At 40.1% G+C, this 25,494-nt stretch overlaps 2 protein-coding genes across 6 annotated transcripts in view; one reads left to right on the top strand and one right to left on the bottom strand.

The window, feature by feature from the left end:
- The window catches only part of LOC114002640 (integrin subunit beta 3 binding protein), a 23,410-nt gene extending 18,029 nt beyond the window's left edge, over window positions 1-5,381 (bottom strand). The window contains exons 1-2 of one of the 4 annotated variants that reach the window (XM_027748718.2): window positions 5,081-5,381; window positions 1,141-1,183 (exon numbers count right to left, since the gene is read on the bottom strand). In XM_027748718.2, coding sequence (XP_027604519.1) covers window positions 1,141-1,183; window positions 5,081-5,085 — 48 coding nt within the window. In that variant the 5' untranslated portion in view covers window positions 5,086-5,381. Of the gene's footprint in view, window positions 1-1,140; window positions 1,184-3,976; window positions 4,680-5,080 lie in introns of those variants that run through there. The other 3 variants (XM_039380630.1, XM_039380628.1, XM_039380629.1) reach the window with 3 other exon arrangements.
- On the top strand, window positions 5,014-25,338 carry EFCAB7 (EF-hand calcium binding domain 7). Of its 2 annotated transcripts, none has more exons than XM_027748705.2 (17): window positions 5,014-5,296; window positions 5,542-5,616; window positions 7,658-7,845; window positions 10,273-10,484; window positions 10,602-10,688; window positions 11,170-11,359; window positions 12,010-12,134; window positions 15,238-15,379; window positions 16,375-16,484; window positions 17,178-17,335; window positions 17,541-17,674; window positions 19,106-19,254; window positions 20,990-21,199; window positions 22,272-22,379; window positions 23,388-23,684; window positions 24,179-24,247; window positions 24,881-25,338. In XM_027748705.2, exons 3-15 carry the CDS (start codon window positions 7,659-7,661, stop codon window positions 23,460-23,462), a joined length of 1,887 nt encoding a protein of 628 aa, XP_027604506.2. In that variant the 5' UTR covers window positions 5,014-5,296; window positions 5,542-5,616; window position 7,658; the 3' UTR covers window positions 23,463-23,684; window positions 24,179-24,247; window positions 24,881-25,338. The 2 variants fall into 2 exon arrangements, with proteins under 2 accessions (XP_027604506.2, XP_027604508.2); XM_027748707.2 differs by having other exon boundaries at window positions 23,388-23,453.
- The last annotated feature ends 156 nt before the right edge of the window (window positions 25,339-25,494 follow it).

Below are 25,494 nucleotides of genomic sequence, written 5' to 3' on the forward strand. Positions count from 1 at the left end.
TTTCAGCTGGACCACTCACCTACAAAAATGTTACCACAGCCTAAGAAACAGATGCAAAATGACACTCACAGCTGCACTGTGAGCAGAACAAGTTGGGTAATGGTACACTAAGCTGCTAATTAAATTGCTAATGATTTTTTTTTAGTGCCACTGCGGTATTTTGCCACCTTTGTTTAAATTTATAAAAAAATATCTAGAAAAATTTTTTAAATTGTGAATTTCTACCTTGCTAAACACCAGTGAGGCCTCCAAAGATGTGCTGCATGGGAGCAAATCTCTTCACAATGGCACAGAGATGGAGATTTCCTGGGGGCTCGTTTGCTGATCAGTTATTTCCCCCTGTACTTTTCCCAAATTTTCCTTCCTTTAAAGCCTGCCATCCTCCCAAAATCCTCTACAGCAACACCCACCGTGGTAGGAGAGATAATAAACCCACATATGTCCCACCATGCTGGGACTGGGAGGACGCTGGAGCTGCATTTACAAAAAATAATAGCACCAGTACAATTTTATTTTCATTGTGATAACTGGGGTGAAATTTATGGCACTGTTTGTACTTGATTGTTTCATTCTGCCAGATTAGCTGAGGGAGGTAATTACAGCTCTGACATGAAAATGCCTTTGATGTTTTCATTTCAATTTTGCAGTTTGTAATATGCAGATTCCAGCATTGCCATAATTCCATATTGTTCCATGTACAATTACAGGGCAGAGCATTTGCTCCCCAGGATAATGGAGCTAATTTTTAATAAATTATTTCACCAAGGATCTTAACTCATTCAGCTCTTGGGTAAATAGTGATGGCAATAACAATGTGCATATTTTTCAAGTGATTCATGCAGAGGTACATTACTTAACACCAGGCAGTTCTGTGACAAATGAAATACTATCAATTTTATACTATAATATTTGTCAGCAGTAATTTTGTGCCTTAGGATTCTCCCAGACAACAGCCAGTCTGTAACAATATAAATGCAGCTCTAATGAAACAGCACGTTTATACACACATAATTTTTGCACACAGATACATACACATATAAATATATATATACATCTATAGAAACACACACATATAGATATAAATAGATAGATAGATAGATACATATAAACTGATGGTTCCACACACCAAAAAATACTTACATTATCTTTTTTGACAGTGTCCAACTTTAATGCTCTCTTAACTCTGCAAGAGAAAAATATGGACAAGTTTTATGGTATCTAGACACAAAGATGTCTTTTAGAAACATCTATAATTGATATTTTTAAAGACAGTTTCCTTTGTTGTGTTTCACATTTACACAGGAAAACAAATGTCATCCAAAGCAAATCTATTAACTGATTAAAATACTGTGTACCAAGAACATTGTTTGTTTAGAAGGATAAAGTGTTTGCATAAGAAAACCTGATTCTCCATTTTATAATAGAGATAAAAATCAAGACACTGAAGCGAAATCACACTGAATATTTGCTTTTTCCCCAAGATATAAACACCAAAAAACCCACAAAAGCCTTTTCTTTTACATACCTTGTGAGCAAGGGTTGAAAGGATTTTGCCATTAGTTGAAATAATGCATAAAGCCATTTAAAATACAGGTACAGCCAAGGAGAAAAAAGTAGTTTTTCCCATCATTTTAGCTCTTAACATGATTCAGTGCTGCCAGACTATGACTTAACAGGGGAACAGATGCTCTATGTCTTTACAGGTCCCCAAACCATAAGAAACTATTTGCTTCCCTTCTTCCTTCTCCTGATTCAGGAACATGCCAAGCTCTCTCTGCAAAATCTGCTCTGCTGAACTGGATGCCCAGCTGTTAATGGCAACACTGGAAGGGGAAAGCTGAATATTTATAATACTTTATATGGTACAGCTGTCTGCTAAAGAGCAGTCATCAAAATTTTATTGAAGGCAGGCTAAATGCTCCAAGGAAAGAAAGGTCAACATAAATTAAGACTATTTTTCCCACAGACAACTGAAAGTTTTTAAGCACGCTCCTAAATCTTGGTCTAAACCACGATATAAAACAACAAGAAACAAAAAAATCTGTGTAAGAACAGTCCCCAAGAAATGTATATATTATATTGAATTAAACAGGATTTGCAACATACATCATATTTCAAGAACTTGGTTCAGTTTTCATCTTGGAAAAGAACGTTTTGCCTTGTAAGGAATTAAGATGACCTCATTCCAAACATACCCTTTTTAAATTTATGCTGCTGTAAATTAAAGACAATAGGAATGGAAGCACATCTTTGATATGTAACTCAGGTAAGGGTCTTATATGAAAACTGTTTTACAACCCTCTCCATTTCAAAAAGGGGAAGAGAACGTTCTGTCTTAAAAATGCCAAAGGAACAGGTAACATTAAAATTAAAAAAGCCTATGAAATTCTGGCCAAGGGGCAGTGAAAGCTGTAACAGTTTGATGGAATTCTTTACAATGTATTTCTTTTTTAAAGAGAAACCCATATTGAAGGAATCCTGACTCCATTCCACCTTCCAGCCCATGGCAGCAGGGAAATATCCTATTTATTAATGGAGAGGATGCTCTGGGGGCCAGTGCATTTGCATGTTGTACCAAGGCGTGTGATGATGGAAGATTTTATGACTGAAAGGCAAAGTAAAAAGCAGGATCTGGACTCAGCACAGCTGTAGGATGAAGAGAAATGAGAAACTAAGTGAAAATCCCATTAAATTACAAACATTGAGAAAAATTTCTTAGGGGGAAAGTTGTGGACTGATCAATGGTATGTTCTTTGGAGTCTGTCAAATATTGTGGACAGGAACAGAGAAGCCCAAATTTCTCTCTGCTGGCCTCCAAAACCCCTGCAAACTCCCCAGATTATGGGGGCAAAGCTGGAGCCTCATTCTAAGCACTTAAACATTGGAAAGGGCTGGAATATTACATTGGAAGACACAATTTTAGCTTTAGACAACCTTTCCTTGTGTTTCCCAATCCATCCTACACAGCAGCCTCGTTTGCTTGTGGCTGTGTTTTTACTGTTTGTCTTTTCAATGCCCTAATGTGAGAAGTTACATCAAAATCATTTAAAATTTGTGCTCCCTGCCTTGGACTCTGAAACCAAATTCATCCCCACACCCAACACGAAAACCCTGTTGGCCAAACTGTCTTCCCTCTGATCTTCCAAAAGGTGAGAAACCAATACATGCAAACAAAATTCCTGAAGTATTTTAGGGAACAACACGAAGAGCAGCCATTCTAGTTTGGGTTATCTTTTTTATATGGCTGGAAAAGCCTCACTTTGGCTCCAGTGTAGAACCAAATGTCAGACTGTGAACAAGAAAAGGAGATGGAAAGATGAGGTACATGAGGTGACAGCATTTAACAACTCAGTCTGAGTTTTCTACCCTTGAATTGTAGCCTGACTAGACTTAATTTATTTTCTTGACCATGCAGAGTATGACAGCACATGTTTCCAGCCAGCTGTCCAACCTGAAATGATTATTTTGCCCATAATATTTATCAGGTTAAAGAACTTCACTTCCTCTCCTTTATAATTTATGAATGAATGCAACAGCAACAGCCATGTCCAAGGTTAATGCACAAAAAACCCATAGAGAATCAGGGATTTGATCATATTATTTCATTATTTCATTTCAGGTTATTGTAGCGCATTTTGAAGCCACTTCAGTTTGCTTCCTCTTTAGGTTCTACTTTTACTGGAGAAAAAAACAAAGCACCTCTCTGCTCTTTACATATTGCTCCATCTTCAAATGTGCCAGTGAAAATGCCATTTCAATTGGAAAAGCAGAAAAAAATCCTATAATTTCCTATGTTCAGCTTAAATGGTGGTGAAACTCAGTGTGAGAGAAGCCAACAAAACAAACAAACAAAAAAAACCAAAATTTGTGTATTGTTAAGTTTCCTTTGTATTTCCTTTGTATCCTGCCATGACTACTACAGATTCCATGGTCAGGACTGGCAGAGGTTGGAACCTTTGGTAGCTTTAATATTTACCTTTGAAATCCATAAGGAGTTATAAACTGGGATAATATCCCAAGCCTGTATGGAGGCATCATGGATCTTACGGCCTCACCTTCCTGCTGTTGAAGTTGGTAACACCTTTTGCACCCCTATCTTTTGTATCCAAATCCTTTGCACACCTGACCCTTCAGTATCCCGTCTCCATGTAAATCATCCTAAAGGGATTCTGATCCTATTTTCTTGTGTATGTTTCATCTATGTAGTAATAGAGTGAACCTTGCTGCTGAACTCCGTTAAAGTCACACTTTCATAAATCCATATTAAAACCTGCTTTTTGCCAATCCCTTCAAGGGAGGGGTCAGAGGATGGACCAGGCTCTGTTCGGGGGTGCCCAGCAATGGGACAAGAGGCAATGGGCAGAAACTGATGCCCAGGAAATTCCACCCGAACATGTGGAAGAAACTCTTTCTAGTGCAGCGACCGAGCATGGGGATTGCCCAGAGAAGGTGTGGAGTCTCCCTCACTGGGGATATTCCAGAACTGGAGCAGGTGACACAGGAACGAGTCCAGGTGGGTTTGGAACGTCACCAGAGAGGGAGATTCCAATGCCCTGCCTGGGCAGCTGTTCCTGTGCTCTGCCACCCTCAGTGCGAAGTTGTTCTTCCTCGTGTTGAGGTGAAACTCTCTGTGTTTTCGTCTAAGACCATTGTTCCTTGTCCTGTCGCTGGGCACCACTGAAAGGAGTCACCCCGGCCCCCTTCGGAAATAGAGAACACAGAGAGTATCACCCGCAGCAACATCACCCACCCAACCCCGCCAGGGGAACCGCCATCGAAAGCATTCCCCGGTCCCTGTTTTCCTCTGGAAGCAAATCCCGCCCTGTCCCCAGCCGCTCCTCCCCTCTCCCGGACGACCCTCGGCGCACTTTTCCCCCCAGGGAAGGGGCTCGGGAGCCGCCGCTCGGCGGGAGCCGTGCTCCCCTCACGGCTTCCCGCCCTCGGGATCCGCCCCGCCGCCGTGAGGGGAGGGGAGCGGAGGGAAAGGGGAGAGGGAAGAAGAGGAAGAGAGGAGGAAAGGGGAGCGGAAAGGGGAGCGGAAAGGGGAGCAGAAAGGCTCCGCTCGCCCCTCGATACCCACGACATCCCGCCGCCGCTCCCGCCGCCTTCTCGCAGCTCCCGCCGCCTTCTCGCAGCTCCCGCCGCCTTCTCGCAGCTCCCGCCGTGCTCCCGCCAAACGCCGCCGGCTGGAAACGGCGCCGAGGGCGGGCCGGGCCGGAGCAGGGCGGGGGAGCCCCTCAGGGCTGCGGGGCCCAGGCCGGGGCCGAGTTGGGCTCGTCGGGCCCCGCCGTGCGCGGTACGAGCCGGGCCGGGGAGCTTCGGGCGGGAGGTTCGGGGCGGCCAAACGCACCTCAAGGGTCCCCTCAGAGGCCGCCTGGGGAGGGCGGAGGGAGGGAGGGTTGTTGGTTCCCCTCAGATGCGCTGGGGGAAGGAGATTGTAATGTTTTCTACAGTGGGGGGTAAATTTAGTCCTTGAAAGGGGCTGCGCCCACCCGTGAGGGAGGTGACGAGATCCATGAGGTAAAAGTTTCCTCGTTTCAGGTGGGCGAGGCAGGAGGAGGGCGAAGCTTCCCTGTGCAGGCGTGCATGCTCTATGGATGAGCCTCGGTCCTGAAGGTCAGTGTTGTCGTGAGGGGTCTGACTTTGTATAAATAATTTCTTCACATAAAGGGTGTTCAGGCATTGGAAGGGGCTGCCCAGGGAGGGGGTGGAGTCTCCATCCCTGGAGGTGTCCAAGGAACGACTGGACGTGGCGCTCAGTGCTCTGGGCTGGGTGACACGGTGGGGATCGAGCACAGGCTGGACTCGATCCTGGAGGGCTTTTCCGACCTCAGTGATTCTGGGATTCTGTGATTCAGTGACTAAATTCCTGTTTGGAAGATGTTTTTTATCTGTTAGAATCATACGACCAAAAATCAAAAGTAGTAGTTCTTGTGTCATCTTCCTGTTCTGTAGAATCACAGACTGGTTTGGGTTGGGAGGGATCTTAAAACCCATCCCATTCCACCTCCTGCCATGGGCAGGGACACCTTCCACTATCTCAGGTTGCTCCAAGCCCCATCCAACCTGGCCTGGAACACTTCCAGGAATGGGACAGCCACAGCTTCTCTGGGCAACCTGTGCCAGGGCCTCACTACCCTCACAGGGAACAATTTCATCCCAATATCCCATCTAAACCTGCTCTCTCCCAGTTTAAAAGCCTGGCCCAGAATGCTCCCCTCCACCTATTTTGTCTATAGTGTCATTTATCCTGTAAAAATGTCCCAGCGCAAGCCATGGGGCTGCTGGCAGTGCTGTCACTGAGCCATTGCTCCCTGGATTTCCCTCAGTGGATTGGTAGCACTTCTTGGCAGACCTGTGGCCCACACAGGAAATATCTCAGCAATGGGAAGTCCAAGGAGCACAAACGAGAGTTCGCATTTTACAAACTAGTTACTGGAAAATTAACATTTATTCTTCTTTTCCTCCTTGACTTTCCCCCCAGTTCCATTTTGAGTGTGTAACACTGGTGCTTTATTATAGTGATACCCGTTTGCAGGAGCCAGACTGTGGCAGGGGGTCCCTGTGGGGTCTTTCTAGTGCCTGTGTAATATTAAAGTGTCAGGCAGGCAGGCTGGGTATTACAAATAGGGTACTTCATCCATGAGAAGAGATTATTATCTTCCTTTCCCAGGTGTAAAAGACCTGTATAACTCACCAAGGTGCAAGTGATTTAGGCCTCCCGAGTCAAAATCCAATGAGTCCTGAAGGGGACCCTCTGATGTCGTTGTCTTGTTGCTGAACTTGAGCTATTCCATTTATTATACTGGAATATATTTTCTGAAGTCAACATTGGGTAAAATAATACGAGAGGCTGTTAGAGCAACAGCAAAACAGGATTTAGTGGCCCTCTGTGGTGGCCTTCTAAAAACCTTAATCACCCTTGGAAAAAGCAGAAAGCTGCTGTTACCATTTACTGGCCATTGGTGAGCAAACAGCATCAGTTACTGCTTGGAACTGTTTTAATAATTGAGGAAAAAAGCGAGTTTCATGGTTTTTTCAATTCATTAACAATTATATAGTCTAAGTTGCTCAAAGTTTTATGCATATTCTTAAAGTTTTATGCACATCTGTTTTTATTATTTATATTTGGATAGCTCTTAGAAGTAGAATTGTGTGCTTGACTTGGCATATTTGAAAGACTAAGGGTGACGGTTTTGATCAGTTTTGCTTTTATCCACATGTTTTATTGAGTTACAACTGCAAGAAGAGAAAGCATGGATAGCAATGGCTTGTTTCACAGATAACGTGAAAAGGTGTTTTTATGCTTTCAAAAAACATGATTATATAATATTTGTATTATCTAACATATATTAGATAATAATTGTAATGTCAAACGTCTGAAAGTAAAATAAATTACCATAAAATTAAACTTTTTTACTGCCAGTGAAGAATAAATTGTGAGTTAATAAGTAGAGCTCAAGCTTTTTTTTTTTGTGGATCTCATGGTGCTACCTACAAGTGTAGACAGTTATTCCCATCCCAGATTGAGTCAATGGGAAGGATATCACCTGAATGTTAGGATAACTGGTGCCAGTCTGTGTTTCACAGGACAAACAAAGCCATTATTAAGCAGGGAAACGGTAACAAATTCTAACTGTAATTGTGCCCTTCACAGGATGGCCAGCAGTCCCAGGAATAACGCTTCCCTCTCCGTTCAGAAAGCCACACAGGTGGAATATTCCCAAGGGAAGAAGTCCCAGCATACAGAAGAAGCAAACTTCTACATGAACTGCAGAGCAGCTTATCTGACTGTTCTGAAAAGCAGCTTGGAAAATATCAAATCCAGAGAACAGCTCAGCCTAGGTAATGATTTGATCCTTTTCCCTGTACCTGTTGTGTGGGATGGGGACAGTGGGTGGTGTACAAGCAGTTCAGCACTGAGAGTATCCCAGTGCATAGGCTCAGTAATAGTTTTAAGGAATTCACAGTAGTTTTGGGTAAGGTTCAGATTTCAATATCTTTGAAGACATTTTCCTGTTGTAAAATATCACATAGTGATTTTTCAAAGTTTATAGGAACTGCCGTTCCTCAAAGTTTTTCATTTTCCTCAAATCCTTAATCTTTGTTGCTGGGTGTTGGATGACTCATGGAAGTGGGAATATCAGACAGAGCTTTTTCTCTGTAAATCACCAGTGTGAGTGCTCTCAGTTCAGTTTAGGCTGGGCAATTGCCCTGGCACAGAAAATCACCATAACTGATATTCCATAGGAATTCTTACTCTGTATTTCCACTCCTACTGAGTTAGGATGCTTCCACAGAATGAAATAAAAAGTTTTCATTTTTTAATCCAGACTGTATTTGTGTCAAAGTAGTTCCTGTCAGCAGTACAGCAGGAAAGAAATCTCTCTGGCTGCTTCAGCTGCACTAAATAAAGCTGTTGGTAGAATCTGACTGTACTTCTGTGTTACACTGGTTGGAGCTTCTTTCCCTACAGCAGTACATGAAATCCTACCCATCAGCAGGCACATTCTTACAGCATGTGACTTAGTGCTCTCCAGGCTTCCTCAGCTGTAATAAAAGTGCCTTTATAACATCCTAATGATAGTTTAGGATAATCTGGATTTTAAGATAGGGGTGGTGTGAACAAGTGTCATCTCTTTAATATATGCTTTGGCTTTCATCTCTATCCACGTGCCACTCGGCTCCATAGCAAGTGTTTGGGCAATTTGGTTTCAAGGTTAACTTTGAGAGGGCAATTAGTCGCTCAGGCTCCCAGTCTTTTCAGAAGTATTTAAGAACTTGTGTTAGAATTTGTAAGCATTGAGAATTATAGAATTATATTGCATCTTAATTCTGGCATTTCTCAAATGTGCTAATGTTTAGACATCTCTTGCTACATGATGTTTGGCTGATACTCTAAACTGTAAAGTATTGAACTTAGAGATTGGCCCTGTGACATTTTATTGCTAGGAGTTTTGCTTATTCACAAATGGTAGCTTCATTTCCTGTGCATTGTAATAATACTGAGGTTATTTAGCAGAATCAGTCCATAAAGAAATATAAATAAAAGGTGCAGGCTAATTGAATTTTCACAAATGCAGACTTGGGAGGCAGGTAGGGTATGGCAAGTGCTGGTCTCCCTGGATATATAGAAACACAGAGTTGTACATTAGAAAGATAATCTGTTAAATGTAAGTAAATACTGTGCTATGCTGACATTCCAGGGAACTCTGCTATCCACAGAAACAACCACACAGAATAACTGCCCTTCCTTGGCTGACCTTGACCGCAATCTCCAAACAATTGCTTTGTGCCCAAGTGTGGCACAGATGAAGGTATAAACTGTGCTGTGTCCTCCTGGCGCTGCCTGCAGAGGTGACAGGGCAGAAATCTTTATTTAGTCCTTGGCATTCAGCTGCAGATTAGCAACAAAGGTGTCTGGTTTTGTTTGTTTGTTTTGATGGTGACACAGTTGCCCACCGAGCATTGTAACAATGCCACCCCCTCATTTCACAGATGGTCCTGGGCAGTTCTCAGCACAGGCCTGGTCAGTGCTCAGCTGGCTCAAAATCAAATGTCAGCCCAGGTGGAGATGAAGGATCTCTTGTGCTTCCCTAAAAGACTTGATTATATGGCAAGATACAGAGGCATCCCTCTGGATTCACACAGACTGTTCATTTGAGTTTAATTTCAATTTAACATCATACCTTCATCACACTGAGAACTGATTAAAGGATGTTTGCAGTGAAGACTTGGAAGAGGCAAACTAGATCTGGGAAATTAATGTTGAAGAATGCCAGGTGTGAGATCCAAGGCACTGGTTACATGTGTGGGATTGGCTGTTGGCTTTAATGTGTATCTGTTGGTATCATTTTTCCTTTCATGTTGTGTAATTTGAATTGATGAGCTCGAATGTGTAGATGTGACAGAAAATATTGTTTAATATAAATTCTACACTAGATCTCAGTTTTTGGCAAACTAAGTGGAAAGACAGAGATTTTAGTAGAAACAGGATCTAATAATGTGCAGATTTACAAATAATGTGCTATTGATATTAAGGCACAGGATATAGGCTGAATTTTACACTTGTCACTTGGGAAGACTTGTCTTTGAATTTGTGGATATTTTGATTGAGACTATACCCAAGACTGTCCTTTAGACCCACTTTTCCCTTGGAGTGATTTGGCTTAAAAAAAAGGTCTGAACATGGAAAATGATTCAAGAATGTTTTGAGAAAACTCCTTTACTGACAGCTGGAATATATAGTTAATATTGTGTTATATTGTTCAGTACTTCAACAGGCTGGAAGAAATCCATCTCAGAAGACCATTAATAAATATTGGACTTCACAAACAACTGCACTGAATTTTGATGATTTTTGTGCTATTTTAAAACAAGAAAAGCCAGTTACAAAAACTGAGCTGCTCGAAGCATTTGGAAAAATAGACACAGATAAAACTGGATATATTTTACATGATGAACTCTATAAAATCCTTACAACAGTAAGTAGCAGTGGAAACTCAATTATCCGTCTTTAACCATTAGCAGAGATTTTGGAAATGAGATGGTAAAACTATGCTACAGTATAAGAATGATTGGTTTGGGTTTTTTTATTGCAGAGAGGTGATAAAATGACTTGGGATGAAGTGAATGCAATTACTAAACAGGCTGATTTTAACTGCAGTGGCAAACTTCATTACAGCAAGGTATGGCAAACAGAGACACTTGGTTTTGTCTTACTGACTTGGTGTTACTGACTCGATCAAACACAATATTACCACCTCCATGTGTCTAGTGATGATCTTACCCAGGATCCCAAATTGCCTGTGACTAAATTGTGAACTGGATAAACAGCTCACAAAGATTTGTGCATAAGTATAGTTTCATAGGAGGAAAACTAATATGATTTTTAACAAAGGATTCTGTCTTCAAATTTCTAGAAAGAAATATAAATCATCTGTTGGGTTGAAAGGCAAACTTAATTTTTATTCAATATTTGGACCTCCTTGTTGAATGGCTCCACTTTACTGTGTTACTGGAGTGGTTGTTCTGATTCAGGAAAATTAAAATTGTGCTTGAAATGCATCACATCTGCTGACCTGTCCTTTCCTTATTGATGTTAATTTTACTCCTTAAAATCATGAGAAAGAATGTTTCACTTACCAGATTCCCTTTCTTTCCTTGCAGTTTTGTGAGTTGTACCTGACCACCAGGGAGCAGAGCTGCAGGACTGCCCGGGAGAGGCTGGAAGTTGACAGTAGGTTGAGGCAGCAGCAGTTTGGGAATCAAGCTGAAACTTCCTCTGAAGGGATCCCACTGCCAGTGCCAAAACCATCGCCCAGAATCTCCAAGAAAACTGATCACAAACTACCAAAAGGTGTTTGTATTTCACATTGGGAGTTTTCTTCTGCTGGAGGTGAAGCTCTGGGTCAATGAGCAGTTGAGTTTTTGTTGAATTTTTCTCAGATTAGTGAGGAGGTTATTGATTAGTGTAATTTCAACAGTGACAATCACATAAGTATCTCAGCAGAATATGTTCTCAAATTGCTAAGAATAAGCTCTCAGATTCCTAAGAGCGAATTCTGTTGGCTGTCATGTGACACAGCCCAGAGGGAAGAGAGAAAATGAATGCTCAGATGTTGCAACATAGACAAGTTATTTATTTCCTTCCCAGATCAGAGATGAAACCTTAAACATTTATCAATAAAATGTGTGTTTGTTTCAATTATCGAGGCTGCTCTTCCAGCACAATCAATAGGGGAGTTTAATGTTCTTCCTGGAGTTACAAAGATTCTTTAAAACCTTCCCAAACTGGAAAAAGACCACAGGCTGCAGAGGTGCAGTGTATGGAATATTGCATGGAATTTGTGCTGGTTGCAGCTTCAATTCTGGGCAAAAAACCATTCTGACAAACCAGTGATGACGGGACTCAGTTTGTCTGTGTGCTTACAAACACAAGGTTTATGATAAATAGCACTAGGAGGGGGTTGAAATAATGTAATTGTAACTAAATATCTGTGTTTGTAGCTGACAGCAGAGCTCCTTCAAGGCCCTCATCAGCCCAAAGTGGCAGAGCTTCCACTTGCCCCGCTGTCAGTGTGGGTTCCAGCAGCAACAGGAGCACAAAGCTAATTGAGCCCGACACAATGAAGGTATCACACTGAAATTATGCTGTTTTCCTCTAGGCACACATGTTATTGCATTTTAAATAAGCTAAAAATCAGAGAAAAATTACTTCTTATGTTTTATTAAGAGTTTGTCAAGGGCAGCTATAAACTACTGAGAGTTTGAAATGTGTTATTATTAACATTTTTATATACTGTTGGTTTTGCTGACATCTAGTTATTGAAAATAATTTTTCAGGTGTGAAGGTTTAATAGAACCAAGTGTGTTTTTTTATAAATGAAACCACTGTTGGAGAAAACGTTTTAATGACTTCTTGAGAAATTTAAAGTTTAATAATTTATTAGGTTGGTGAGAACTTTAAATGCTTAAGTAGTCTGAAAGATTGTGTATCATAAACCTTTACATGAAAGGTAATTGGAAATAAATAACAGATCTGGGAGCATATTCAGTTTGTTGGGCATTACTTTCTAAATATATGCTATAGCCTGAAAATATTGATTTTTAGTTAAACTAATATGTTCTATCAGTATTTTCTTTTGAATAAATCACTCATTCAATATAAATTCCTGTGGGAGAGAGACAACAAAGTCACTTTGCTAAGTCAATATTTGTAGAGTGTTAATATTGATCTTTTTCCTTTGTTTTCCCTTTCCTGACTGAACCTTTACTAGTTTTCTTTCACCAGAAAATAATAGCTGCAGAAATATAAAGCATTAACTGGAAACTGCTCAGATACATTAAAAATGTGCACCTTGAGACTCCTGTATAAAAGGGAAAAAATGGTTATGACCACACAGTGTAACTGCTGCTGGAAAACTGAACTGATTGTTCTCAGGAGCTACATTTTTGTTTCAAATAACAACTCTGGATTTGTTATTGAACTCCGAAGTCCTTTATATCTTCCACATTGCTATACAGTGACATTTGTTCTATATGAAAATTTAAAAACATCATCTCAGAGGAATTTTTTGCAGTCTGTTTTGGTATCTGGACCTCCATGCAATTTAACCTGCAATTTCACCTTGTTCAAGCCTGATGTGTGGGGTACAAAAGCAGCACACACTTAGCTGAGATTGGATTCTTCTTTCTTTGCACAAGCCAGTAAGAACTGACTGAAAAAACCAAAGCAGCTGCAGCTATCAGTTAGTATTGATTAGCATCATACAAACCCTGCAACCAATCAATAAACATGAAAAGGTAGAACTAGAACTGTTAATTTTTTATAAACTCTATTTTGCACAATGCAAACTCGGTCAGAATCAGTGAATAAATAAATACCCAGGGATTCATTTGTGGTGTGGATCGGAATGTAGCACCCAAAAATTCTTCTTAGTCATCTTCTATTCAGAAATATGTATTTATTTTTCTCTGCTGTTCACCTGTGGTTTTGGGGCAGTAAGAAAATATTGCCATGAGGAAGTTGGACCAAAGCCAGTGTAACATTTCTGACAGAGGAGAACACTGGAAGTCAAAATACGGTAAATGTCCGAATTAAAAAAATGTGGAATGTGTTCCTAGTGCATTCTTCCATGTGTTTTCTTTTTCTCAGTGGAGTTTTGGGATGTGTTCAAAGCCATATCAATAAATTTGGGGAGAAAAAAACCAGCCAGTTACAGATGTGCATAAACATCGTGTTGACCTGTTGGGCTTCAACTGCAGCTGAATCCCAGTTCATGAAAAGACTGATGGAGATGTTAAATTTCTGCAGAGTGTTCTTGGTGTTGGTTTTAGTCAAGATTGAAAGACATCAGGAAAAAAAGAGAGTGGATCATGTCCTAAAAATGGAGGTCTTTGCTTTAATCACAGGAACAATTCCTGTCACAAACACTGTTTTTTATTTGGAATTCTGCACCGGTGTGTGGACAATTTCAGTAGTAACTTAAATTGCAGTAGCAGTGACCAGCAGCAGGTAGTGCCTAAATTTCTGTACAATCAACATTTCTAACACAAACATTTCCCACTTTGGCTGTTATTTGACAACTTCTGTTATGCTTTGAAGTGACATAGTAAAATCAAACCAGAAAATCATCTTTTATCTTCCCAAATTTGCCTATTTGTAATTTGACATGGATAATTTAGGGCACTTAGCACCACCTTATGCTCTCTGCAAGAATAACAGTTCAGGATTTGATTTCCTAAAGCTTTGATCAACTTTTTGTCCAACAGTTCTATCAGATATTAAACTGGGAGACTAAATGAGCAAACACCCACTTACCTCAGCTGTGTCATGTTTTAAGGATGAAATAATTGTTGCCTTTAGATCAACATCTTGGGGGAACATAACAATAAATAATTTGAGATTAAGATAGTTTCCAGCTATGTGAAATGAATGTTTGAATGACAAGTGTTTAGAATAGAGGAGCTGATCCTGTTCCCACAATAGTCAGTGGCAAAACTTAAGGCTCTTAGATCCATGAGTCCCTGAGTACCCATTAATCCAAACCAGGGAAGGCAAATCAAGGATGTCTCACATTCCTCAAGGCATACAATGTGTCTGTATTTATTTTATCTCTTTTTTTTTTTTTTTGCCAAAGAAGTATCATTCTAATGATATTTGAAATTGAAAATTGGGAGCTGCTGTTCAGAAAAAATAAATAATTGAAGCACAGGGCTGTTTCAGCAAAATCAGGGTATCCCTAGAAACATTTATTATTATTCACAAACACAGCACTTTTCAGTTTGCCTTTCCAACAGCTTTGACAGAAGTCAAGAAAATTCACATTATTTGACCAGTACTTGTGTTTGTGATTTGTCTGAGCAAATAATCCCTCGTTGCTCAGCTAATCAGTTGTGTTCCTTGCTTGGTTGGCCTGAGGGATGTAGCAAAATTCCAGCCTTTTGGTGGTAAATCACACAGTTCGGAGAATTTCATGAATTCACTGGCAATTCAAATTTGATTTTATCTGTTTGAGCATTGGGGAAGTCTGTTTTTGAGGCATTTTCACAAGTGAAGCAATAAAAATTGACTACAAAAAGGACTATTTAAGATAATTCTTGTTTTTAAAATAGGGTATCAGTGCTGTATCTTGTGTATTTTGTGCAGGATTTATTAAATAATAAAATCAATATTTCAGAGAAGGTGCTTTTATCCTGATCAGAGATAAAATCTAATACTCGCTCGGTTCCCAGGAATGGCAATGTGCACAATCCAGAGGCTGCTTCTACTTGGAAGAAGATGGTGAAATCATCAGTCACAAGTACAGGGTGCACTTCCCTCAGAGGTCCTCAGTTTGTGTCACCATCAAGCCTTTAAATGTTCCCCAGGTAGAAGGTGAGTGTATTTTTATTTCATTTTTGCTCTTCAAAAGAGTGAAAGCCACCATTAGATCCATCTGGGATCAGTCAGTGCTTTCCAAACACTTTGTGGTTTACAAAGGGGCTTCGTCTTGTTGCTGCATTGGAATTATTTTCTCTCCAAGAAGATTATTTCTTTTCTAATCCTGTAAAACAGGAGCCATGAGATTCCAAAGTTGGTTTAGACTCATCTGTTGTGCTACAGGTTGGTGATTGATTCTGACTGAAGCTGGTAATAAAAACTTCACTGCAAATAATTGATGGAAAATAGTCGTTTTCCAGTTACTGCCTGGCTGAAATGGGAAGCTGATCAACAGACTTCAGTGAGAAAAAGGGATCTGAATCTGACAGATTGGAGTAATTTAACAGATTTGAGGATGTCTCGGTGCTCTGCTCAGAACTTTGGGGTTTTTTATGGCACCCTTTGTACCTGGACCTTAGACGGTTCTGCTGCAGGATTGTCCAGACATTGTAACCAAAAAAACCCTCATCTTTTGTATAAAAACATTCTACTTTTGCCCAATATTATTGTCCTGTGTATGGAACTATCTCCGTGTTTTCTTGTGGAGAGGAAGGCACAATGCCGGTGTGTAAGGAAAGGATCCATGTCAGCAGAGCAATGACCTTTTCAGGAGAAAAATGTCTTCACATTTTGAACAAATTTGTGTGGTGTGTAACCACTCTTTGGTATTCTTGACTCTTAATGATAGAGCTATTCTATCAATACTTCCTAATGATAGAGCTATTAATAGGAATAATTATCTGTAAGACGATCACAAGGCTTGGAACAATTTCCCTGATTGGCCTAAATAGGAAGGAAATCCCAATATCATAGAATGGATTCTTAATTTCCATTTTACACTAACAGGGATCAATATTATAAATACCATGAATATATGTATTTTGAGGTCCAAGGAAAACCACTTTTGTGCCATCATTAAGCATTTATATGTGGGATATTTTTCTTTTTAGGAAGATCTTGTCGCTGGTTGTCAGTGGATACAGCTTTATTTATTCTGAAGGAGAATGAAACCCAAGAGAATCTACAGCTTGTGAGCTTTACTGAAGTACAAAACAAAGAGGTCAGATATTGTTGTGTTCCAGTTCTGACTTTGTTATTTAGTGTGTATGTTGATATTATATGGGTGAGTCCCATGTGATTGGAAGGAATTCAAGCTGTGCTAGTCAGACTAGAGAGAAGCAGCACATTTTCCATGCATGTTCCCTTTCAAAACTGACAGCACTTGTGCAAAGTAAGATGTAACAGAATCACAATTCCACATGTATGGAAGTTTAATGGAATTCTTGTAAGAACCACGTTATTGTGTGACATGTTGGCAAGTATTGCTGAGTTGCTGGTTACATTTCCAGATACTCTCAGAAACTCACTTTATTCCTGTGCCTTCAAACCCAAAATTTCAAAGGCAAAATGTGTTAAAATTTCCTCTAATTTTCTTTCTCCTTCCACATGTAGTTTTGAACTTCACAGAGCACAGGATATTCTTATCCTCTGACAGAAATAAGGGAGGAGAAATGGCAGCATTAACTTAGTTCTGCCTTCTCCCCTCATCTCTGGTCCTGTATGTTTTCTTTAAATCTTATTGTAAGAGATTCACTAGGTGTTTTTATCTTTAAAATGGCATCTCTAAGGAAAGCACCCAGCATTACCAGTGTTTTCAAGTGATTAATCACTTTTGTCTGGATATTACTGGTAATAAAGAAAGGCATCATTTGAGAAGTGAGTGACAAACTTGCCTGTCTTCCTCCAAGAGCAGATGTTTGGCTGGAAAGGGGAGCTTGGATCTGGGAATTACTGGCTGCTCCCGTTCACAACAGGCTGCAGGCTGAGGAAGGGGAGAACACAAGTTACTGGAGAAGCAAAATTGGTGTATAGGGATGAAGATGGAGAGCTGACCCTCACCAAAGATTTCAGGTGAGTCATATTCCCAAACAGGAATTCCCAAACTTTCTAAGAGGGTGTGCTCCAGCTAAAGTGCAGCTTTTTGAAAGCTGTATCTTCCAAAAGTACTCTTTATACAGGATATTCTCAAATGGACTGAACAGTTCCTGACAACATTATGAGCCAGTAAAGCAAACAGAAGCCTTTGGAAATAGTTTTGCCTTTTTTAATCTTTCAGAGCTGCTTTATTGGATATATTTGAAACAATAGATTTGGATGGGAATGGCCTCCTGAGTCTGGAGGAATACAACTTCTTTGAGCTGAGAACTAGTGGAGAGAAGTGTGATGAGGAAGCATGGGCTGTGTGTAAAGGTAAGTTCATTGCTGTACTTAATTAAACTAATTAGGGCCATCAATCTACTTCCAAGTTGTACGTGTATAATATAGAAGAACTGAGTATTTTGTAGCCTATTCCAAGAACACATGTGGATGTTGTTCTCTTCTCCTTTTGTTTTCTTTTTTTTCCTTTTCCAGTCTCCTGTCCTTTGTTTTGCTTCATTCTGGTGTGTGTGCCACTGACCTTCTGCTGAGAAAGTTCTTCCCATTCCTAATTGTTTTGTAGCTGCCAAAAACTACAGGTTTTCTAATCCTGGATCCCGTGGTGAATGAAACTGTAACAGGTATTTGTTTAATCCCTGTCCTTTGTGCAGATTAGGCTGGGGCTGCTTTCCTATCTCACAAAGGGCTGAGAGGTTCATTTCAGTAGTGTCTGTGGTGCTATAAAATGGCATCCAGAGTTGCTGTGGATTGCCAGTGTCTCACTGGGTATCAGCCCACGTCATGTTTGACATAATTCCTTTGTAGGCTGTGACATGCTGGCTGAGATACTTTAGATCTGGCAAATCCTTCTCATCATTTCTCCCCAAAACACTCCAAGGTATTGGATTTTTTCCTAATTGATGGAAAACTCATATAAAATCCTTTTCTCTAACTTTCTCCTCTGTTTCATCCCTGTACTTTTCCACACTTGGACTCTGCACTTATCTCCACACAAGTAGGAGGGGTAAATATGTGTCAATAAATAAGGGAGGAAAGAGGAGAATCTGGTGAATGTTTTACCAGGTCATTAATCAGTTGAAAGGGTTCAGACAAATATCATAAATCTTGATACCAAAGTTCAAGCCATTTATTACAGCAGCTGTACCCTTGGATAGATTTATTAAATTGGTAATCCCTTTTTAATAATATATAGTAAAGATTTAGCATTGTTATGAAGATGAGAAAACCATTTTTAAAACTCTCTGACACAAGGACATTTCCATTATGTGTTTGCTGACATTAGAGTGATATCTATGATATTCTCCCTAGAGAGGGGTGTTAGGATTACTGGAATTTTATTGCTTTTTAGGAACTAAGTAAATCATTTCTATATCAAGGACCTCAAGCACTAAGGGTGCTGGTTCCAGCTGACTTTCATTTCCCGTTCCTAAAATACCCCTTTCTGCAAAACTCAACCACGAAGTTTTAGCATAAAGAAAAAAATCAATGTGAACTGTTTGTGTTTTGAAATCTCCCCCTCTTTCGGGTTATCCAAGGGACCAGCTGTTTCTAGGTATTATCCAAAATCCACAGGGAAGCTCTGCAAAGAGCACGTGCCTGGTCAAGGACAGTCCTTCCTAAAGAATATTGGAGAGCCCGAGGTTGCAAAATGGCTCCATCTTTTAAACTTTGGCTTTGGAAGGATAAAGGGTGTTTGCAGAGAGAACAGACTTTTGAGGAATACTTTCTATTTCCTTTAAACAGAGAATTTTGAGATGAAGAAGAATGAACTCACGAGACAAGGATTCCTGGATTTGAATCTCATGGAAGCCATGGACCGGGAAGGGGATCCCAGTGACCTCTGGGTCACTCTGTTGTCCCTGGGCTACAACAAGGCCTTAGAAATGACAGAGGTATGAGGGACACAAAGCAAAACCAACTGTTTAACTGCAGCACTGTTTGTGTCTGCCATGAACTGATTCCAGCAGCTCAGGGATCCACTCCAAACATGGTGAATTCAGGATTTACACTGTTTCCTAGGATAGCACTTGGATTGCTGAAAGAGGAAGTTTTCTTTTTGCTTTAGAGAAAGACAGGATTTTGTGGGTTGTAGGGGAAGAAATTTTGGATTATACCCATTGAAAGAGTTCATTGCCCTTGCTGGTGAGATGTGATAAGACAGTGACGGTAAACTGTGACCTCTCAGCAAACTCAGAAAATGCAGCACTTGCTCTCCTTAAAAAAGCCACTTTCCTGGCCCAAACCACAACAAAAATGGATCGTTTTTTTCCACATGATTCAGAATTCCTAATTTTCAGACATGACTATTTCTGTTATTGTTGCCTTTCACAACAGTGTCTGAATGTGTTCAACATAAAATTTTAATGAAGAGGCTTTGGGTGACACGCTGTTTACTTACAGGCCCAGGGATTTTTTTCTAAAGTGTATATACACTTAGATATTTTATTTTATTATTTTATTTCATTTTTTAAATTTATTTTTACAGAAATAATTTTGGTGTTAATAGTTCTCGCTCAAGAAAGAGGATCTTTTTAATGAAGAGGAAAAAATTTATGAAAACTTAAAGAAAACATTAAATATACAGATAATTAAATATTTAAGTTTCATTCCCAAGAAAAGACTTCTAGGATCATAGTCTGATAATGTCCTTTAACCTTATTAAAGTAAAACAGGTTAGTGTAGTCACTGTATAAAATATCTGTGTGAAACAAATATATGCAGACCCCAAAACAGTCAGTATGAGAGATACCAGCTCTCAGTGAAAATCTTGGCATCCTGGTGAGTGATTTCACGATGAGCAGTTTCTCCTTTTCCTCCAAGCTGTGGTTGGCAGAGCCCCTGCAAAGCTGTTTTTCTGCATTTCAGCCGCGAGAGGGAGCGATCCTCCAAGAAAGAGGATTTTGGGGAGGTTTTTATCCGGTTGGGAATTTCAGGCAGGTGTTTTGTGCCTTACACCAGCTGTGGTTTATGGCTCCAGCCTTTGCTTTCCAAAGGACAACATTAATCTAAATATCTCCATCTGTTAACTTGTGTCTATCACTTAACACTTTAATTCCTTGATTTCAAACAATTCAAGAGTGGTGTTTTGGGAGCATTGAGCCTCTAACAAATTAAAGGCAGAACTTGGGAAATCCTGGTGGATTCCAGCAGGCATTTGAAAGGAACTGAGGTGCTGTTACTGTATCTGAAAAAATGCAAACTCCTGGTTGTTACACCAGGAGTAACATTGCTTGGTGCAACAGGGCAGGTGTATTAAACCTGTGGGAAGTGGCACAAATAGCAACAGTGTGACAGGGAAAGGAGTCAGGGTTGTTTCAGACACTGGAATACATTTGTACTTCATCCTAATTCCTGTGCATTTTGCTGTCCAAGGAAGGGTTTCCTGTGTTGGAGCTGAACGCACCAAACTAGATATTGAGTGTACTGTGGCTGGCATGAAAAATGTCATTTGTCCTCTAAAATATTGCCACGGCTCTCAGGTTTGGCATATTTGATATTCAGGGACATATGTGTATTTGGGTAATTCTACTTCAGAGCAGATATGAAAATACTGAGGAGCTGTGGATGAAAACCTGAGGGGAAAAGCTACAGCTCAGGTGATGATAAACCCCATATTTTCCATTGCAGGCCTGTCCCTTTGTCATTGACATCTATGCAGAGAGATGCAAACCCCGAATTAAAGCCATGTATCTGGAGGCAGGGGGCTCCCAGCTCAGCAGGGCTGTTTGCAGGGCCGTGGTGAATAAAGGAGAGCCCAAAGTACTGGATGGCTCTGAGAACACTGTGGTCCACACCTACAAATCAGGCAGGAGAATCACTTCTGTTATTGAAAATAAGGTATGGCATGAGACCTCTGTAGGGTACTTTGGGAATGTCGATTATTACAGTTCTTCCTCCCTCCTGTTTGTCATATTTGAGAATTACATTTTCTGATATCACATTTTTGTATCTATTTCATAAAAAAACACCCCAGTGCCTGATGTGCTCCTTTTGACATATGACTCAGACTTCTAAACATCAGTGTCAGAAAGGACAGTTTATTAAAATGAGGCAACGGTTCTAAATATCATATCGAATCTGAATATTTTTGCGTTCACATTCCAATTTTTCAGTATTTTGATAATAATTGGAGACACAATATCATCATAATATGAGAAAACAAACACTAAGAACAGGAAATAAAATTACAGAAAGTTCAAAGAATACAGCATTTACACTATTTAGCATTTTCGGTGTCCACAAGAAAGTCAAAGAGCAGTGATTTGCATTGACTGTGTTATGGATGAATTATTAACTGGTTAGTCCGACAGGATTATTACTAATCCAAGCTAAGAATTGTAAATGCAAGCAGAAGTGGTTGGTGAGAAGCAGAGATTTTAAACCTTTCTGCATAGAACATAATGAACCTGCTGTTCCTTCTCAGTCTCATTTGTACCAGGAACTGTGAGTAAATAAACACAGCTCAGTAAGATGCTGAACTTAAGATGCTTTAAATCTGAAAAGATCACAGCAAGAAGTATATTTTTAAAAGGAGAGACATGCAAAAGGGAATGGCTTAGAGGACTAATATTAGGCTCCCTGAACTCTGGGTTTAGATGTGCCCTTTAGGGTAGATGTTCCAGAGTTATTTATATGTTTGGGAATATGTCAGAGAAGGAGGTGAGGTCTGCACTCAGACAGCTGGATGCTCTCTGGTATTTCAGTGAGTCTTCAATTCTGGCAGTAGATCTGGGCTCTGTTGGTGCAAAGGTACATTTGAAACTATTACTCTTCAAAAAGTATCCTTAAAGCATTTCTGTGCTGTAAAATAGCAAAGTCAGAGGAGGCCAGAGGGATGTGTAGTCCTTACAGGAAGAATAGACAGTTAACCAGAAAACTAATGGGTTCCCTCATGTTTTTTCACTTACAGTCTGAAAACAAAGTGATTATTCATGTCAACAATGAGCAGAGTAAGAACTGCCTAAATAACAGGGGACTTACAGTTTTTGCTGTAGAAGTGGCACCAAAATCCATGATGGTAAGGGTTTTTTTTAATTTTTATTGCTCAGCCAACTTAAAATCTAAGCAATAAGAAAATCATATGACATCTTTATAGTTTTCTTTTGTAGATCTTTTATCATGAGAAGGAGCATGTGGAGAGTGACCAGTACAGATCAGATGTAGTTCTTGATGTTTTGTTATAAAAGTCCATAACAGTTCAGTTTTTCATACTTGGGCCTGTCTCAGTTGTTCATCCAATACATTACCATTTACTAAGTTTTAATAATCCTTTTCTAAGGCTGTGTTTTCTTTTTATTTTTCACTTTAGCAAATTTTAATCAGATACATTGATACCTGTGAGGGACAGATCAAGCATGCACTAACCAGAAAGAGCAATAAATGCATTGCAGTCCTTCTGCACAGTGTGATTTGCAGACAGCTGCTTCTGTTAAACTTGGCTTAAGGATGTTTAGCCACGAGGCATTTTGATCTCCTGATCCTTGTTGCAGAGCTGGGCAGGCTGTAGTGAAAATTCTAAATGAGAGTTCTAAGGGATAGAATGTGAAAATGCATTACAAATGCAGATGATGTTTTTCTTCATTTATTTATGAATAAAATCCTGGTTTTATTATTCTAAAAGTACAGTCCCTTTGTTTAAAAGAAGAGGCTTCCAAGCTATTTTATATTTCCCAGCTTTCCCGTGTGGATTCAAACCCATTGTAAACAGCACAGTCCCGTGACACAGGCAGGGCTGGGGCCTATTCTAATACTGCTGCTGACACTTTAGATATCCATAGGTTGGTCCTCTAAGGTGTCTTTTAGTTGTAATTTAGGCTTCATTCAGTACTGGGTTCAGTGGCCCTGTGAATGTTTTGCTTTTGTGTAATTAAATTCCGTGGTAATTTTTGCCTATCCATCAATATGGATGAGGAATGTTCATCATTTAGTGGTGCAAGCACTGAAACAGTTCATTTTGCTTACACAGCACGTCAGGTGGCAGTTCTCCAAACCCAGCTGTTTCACCTGTTTTCTCTCTCCTGTCCAGGTCTGTCAGCACGTGGTGCCCCTGAACGAGCAGGAGGAGTGGATTTATAACTGCGTGCACTCCCTTGTACGTTAAACCTTCTGGTTACAGAGTTGGGAACATTCACACCAAACCAGGAGTGGTTTTTGGCAGCTTCCAGACAATTTATAATCTCGTCCTTCTCAAAAAGCTGCCATACATTTGTGCTCTGCAGAGTTTGATTTGTTAAAGCCAGTGAATCACATATTTCTGATATCACTTATTTCTGCTAAAGGCTGTGAAGAAACACGTACAGTGATAGATTAGGATGGAATAAGTGTAAGTATGTAAAATCCTTGACAGCATAAATTATTGGTATGAAAACACTGAGGCACAATAAAAATTAGTGCTGTTCAGTAGAAATACAACTGACAGCTATAATATAATAGTGTTTTATAAAGGCTGGTTTCCCTAAATATACTCTAGTTTTCTATAGCATGTAGTGTAGTCCCAGCACAGGCTGGAACTGCTTCAGTGAGGAAAAACTTACTTTGGTGAATGAGTCTGGTGGGTTCCTAATTAAACACTGGTGTGGTTTTGGTGTGAGATGGATAAAGGGATGAGGCTCAAGATTTTATTTTGCCTCTTTTTCCTTTTTCCCCCTCATTGAGAATACTCATCTTGCACTTTTTCTGTAATGACTGCCTAATTTTATACTCTTTTATGTAAAATAAAGTCTGCCTTTTTGTATGTAGTAAAGAAATATTATCATTTGAGGAAAATGAAGGTTTGTCTTGAGCTCTTGACTGTTAACAACAATTAATTATTTCCAGGGTAGCTGAAATAAGGAGACTGAAGTGCACCAAGTTTAGGCTGCAACAGCAAAGAAAACCAGCTTTGAGGTACTAAAAATATTCATCTTACTTTTCTGGTTCCTCTAAATGTCTGTTAATGTGGGGAAAAAAAAGGATGACCCTGCCCACTGGATGCTTAAAAAGTGTCTGAGTTTAAAATAGCTATTAAATGTACGTGACCTCATGTGTAAGGGCAGCGAGGAGTGTTGCAAAGCTATTTTTATCTGCCATAACTCCTGCACTCTGCTGTTCCTCTGCTGTAATCTTACACTGGGCAAGTAAATGTCAGTGCCAAAAGGAGAGCTGGGCTCTGATTTACACACTTGGTGCTAGGGCAGGTTTCCTGGTAATCCTTTAGTTTTCCATTTTTTCCCCATAGCGAGTACAGTAGATGTGGTTTTCATTTTCAGAACTGTCTAAAAGAAGTAGAAGTTGAGGCCACACAAATATTTGGTGATTTCTAGCTCTGCCTGAGTTCTTGAAATGCTGCCTCAGGCAAGGTGTGGGTAAATCAGAAGTTCCCAGCTACGTGTCTAAGGAGGAGTTAGGAAATGATGAGACACATTCTCTGTAGAACAGACACTAGGAAGTGAGCAGCCCATTATTTGCATTTCTCTTGTTTGTCAAATCAGTCTTTTTAGATGTGGTAGGAATTCATATGCAACTCTCTCTGCATTTTAGGAAAGGAATGGTTAAGGCTGAAGGAAGAGCTTAGTGGAGAAATCACTGCACAGGAAAGACTTGGTTTTGCTGCAGGTAAAAAACATGGCACAGCAACAGGGGAACCTCATTTATGTTCTGATCCTCTTGCTGCTAGGAAGGGTTTAATTACCCAGATTTTAAAGGGGGAACATGAGCAAGCTCTCCATGGCAGGCTCTGCCTTTCCTGCCCTGGAGGAGATGAGAATAGAGATCTCAGAATCTACAGATTATTTTCCAGTTTGCTTCAAGTCCAGGTGCTACCAAGACAGAAAAACACTCCAGCTTCTCTTTTCAAGGCTGAACATAGGTACCAGCTTATTTTCTTCAACGGCAGACATTTGAGAGAAAAAGTGTCTGTAACACCTGTAATTTTAATTTCTGGAATTACCTTACTTTTGAGAACTGGTGCTATAATAACAAAGTTCAGCTTCTTCGTGGGTTTGCTAGCACTGACCTTCTCTGACCAACCTTCTGGGGGTATTTGGGGGGGTCCTGGTTGCGTGGGGTGGTCACTTGAGGCCAGGGCCTGCCTGTAGGGCCTGTGGTGACATCCTGCTGGTAGCTGTAGGGACATGGAGGGTCTGGAGCACCAG

The sequence above is a fragment of the Pipra filicauda genome, unplaced genomic scaffold, assembly GCF_003945595.2.
Source record: "Pipra filicauda isolate LSUMZ 115617 unplaced genomic scaffold, ASM394559v2 scaffold19_size4547281_pilon, whole genome shotgun sequence".
Classification (NCBI taxonomy): Eukaryota; Metazoa; Chordata; class Aves; order Passeriformes; family Pipridae; genus Pipra; species Pipra filicauda.

What these genes read in the sequence shown, in the direction of transcription:
- EFCAB7 (XM_027748705.2), top strand. Translation starts at nt 7,659, where the DNA reads ATGGCCAGCAGTCCCAGGAATAACGCTTCCCTCTCCGTTCAGAAAGCC. An exon ending in CTGAAGTACAAAACAAAGAG is followed by an intron (nt 16,485 to 17,177) that starts GTCAGATATTGT and finishes CTCCAAGAGCAG; the next exon opens with ATGTTTGGCTGGAAAGGGGA. An exon ending in AGCATGGGCTGTGTGTAAAG is followed by an intron (nt 17,675 to 19,105) that starts GTAAGTTCATTG and finishes TCCTTTAAACAG; the next exon opens with AGAATTTTGAGATGAAGAAG.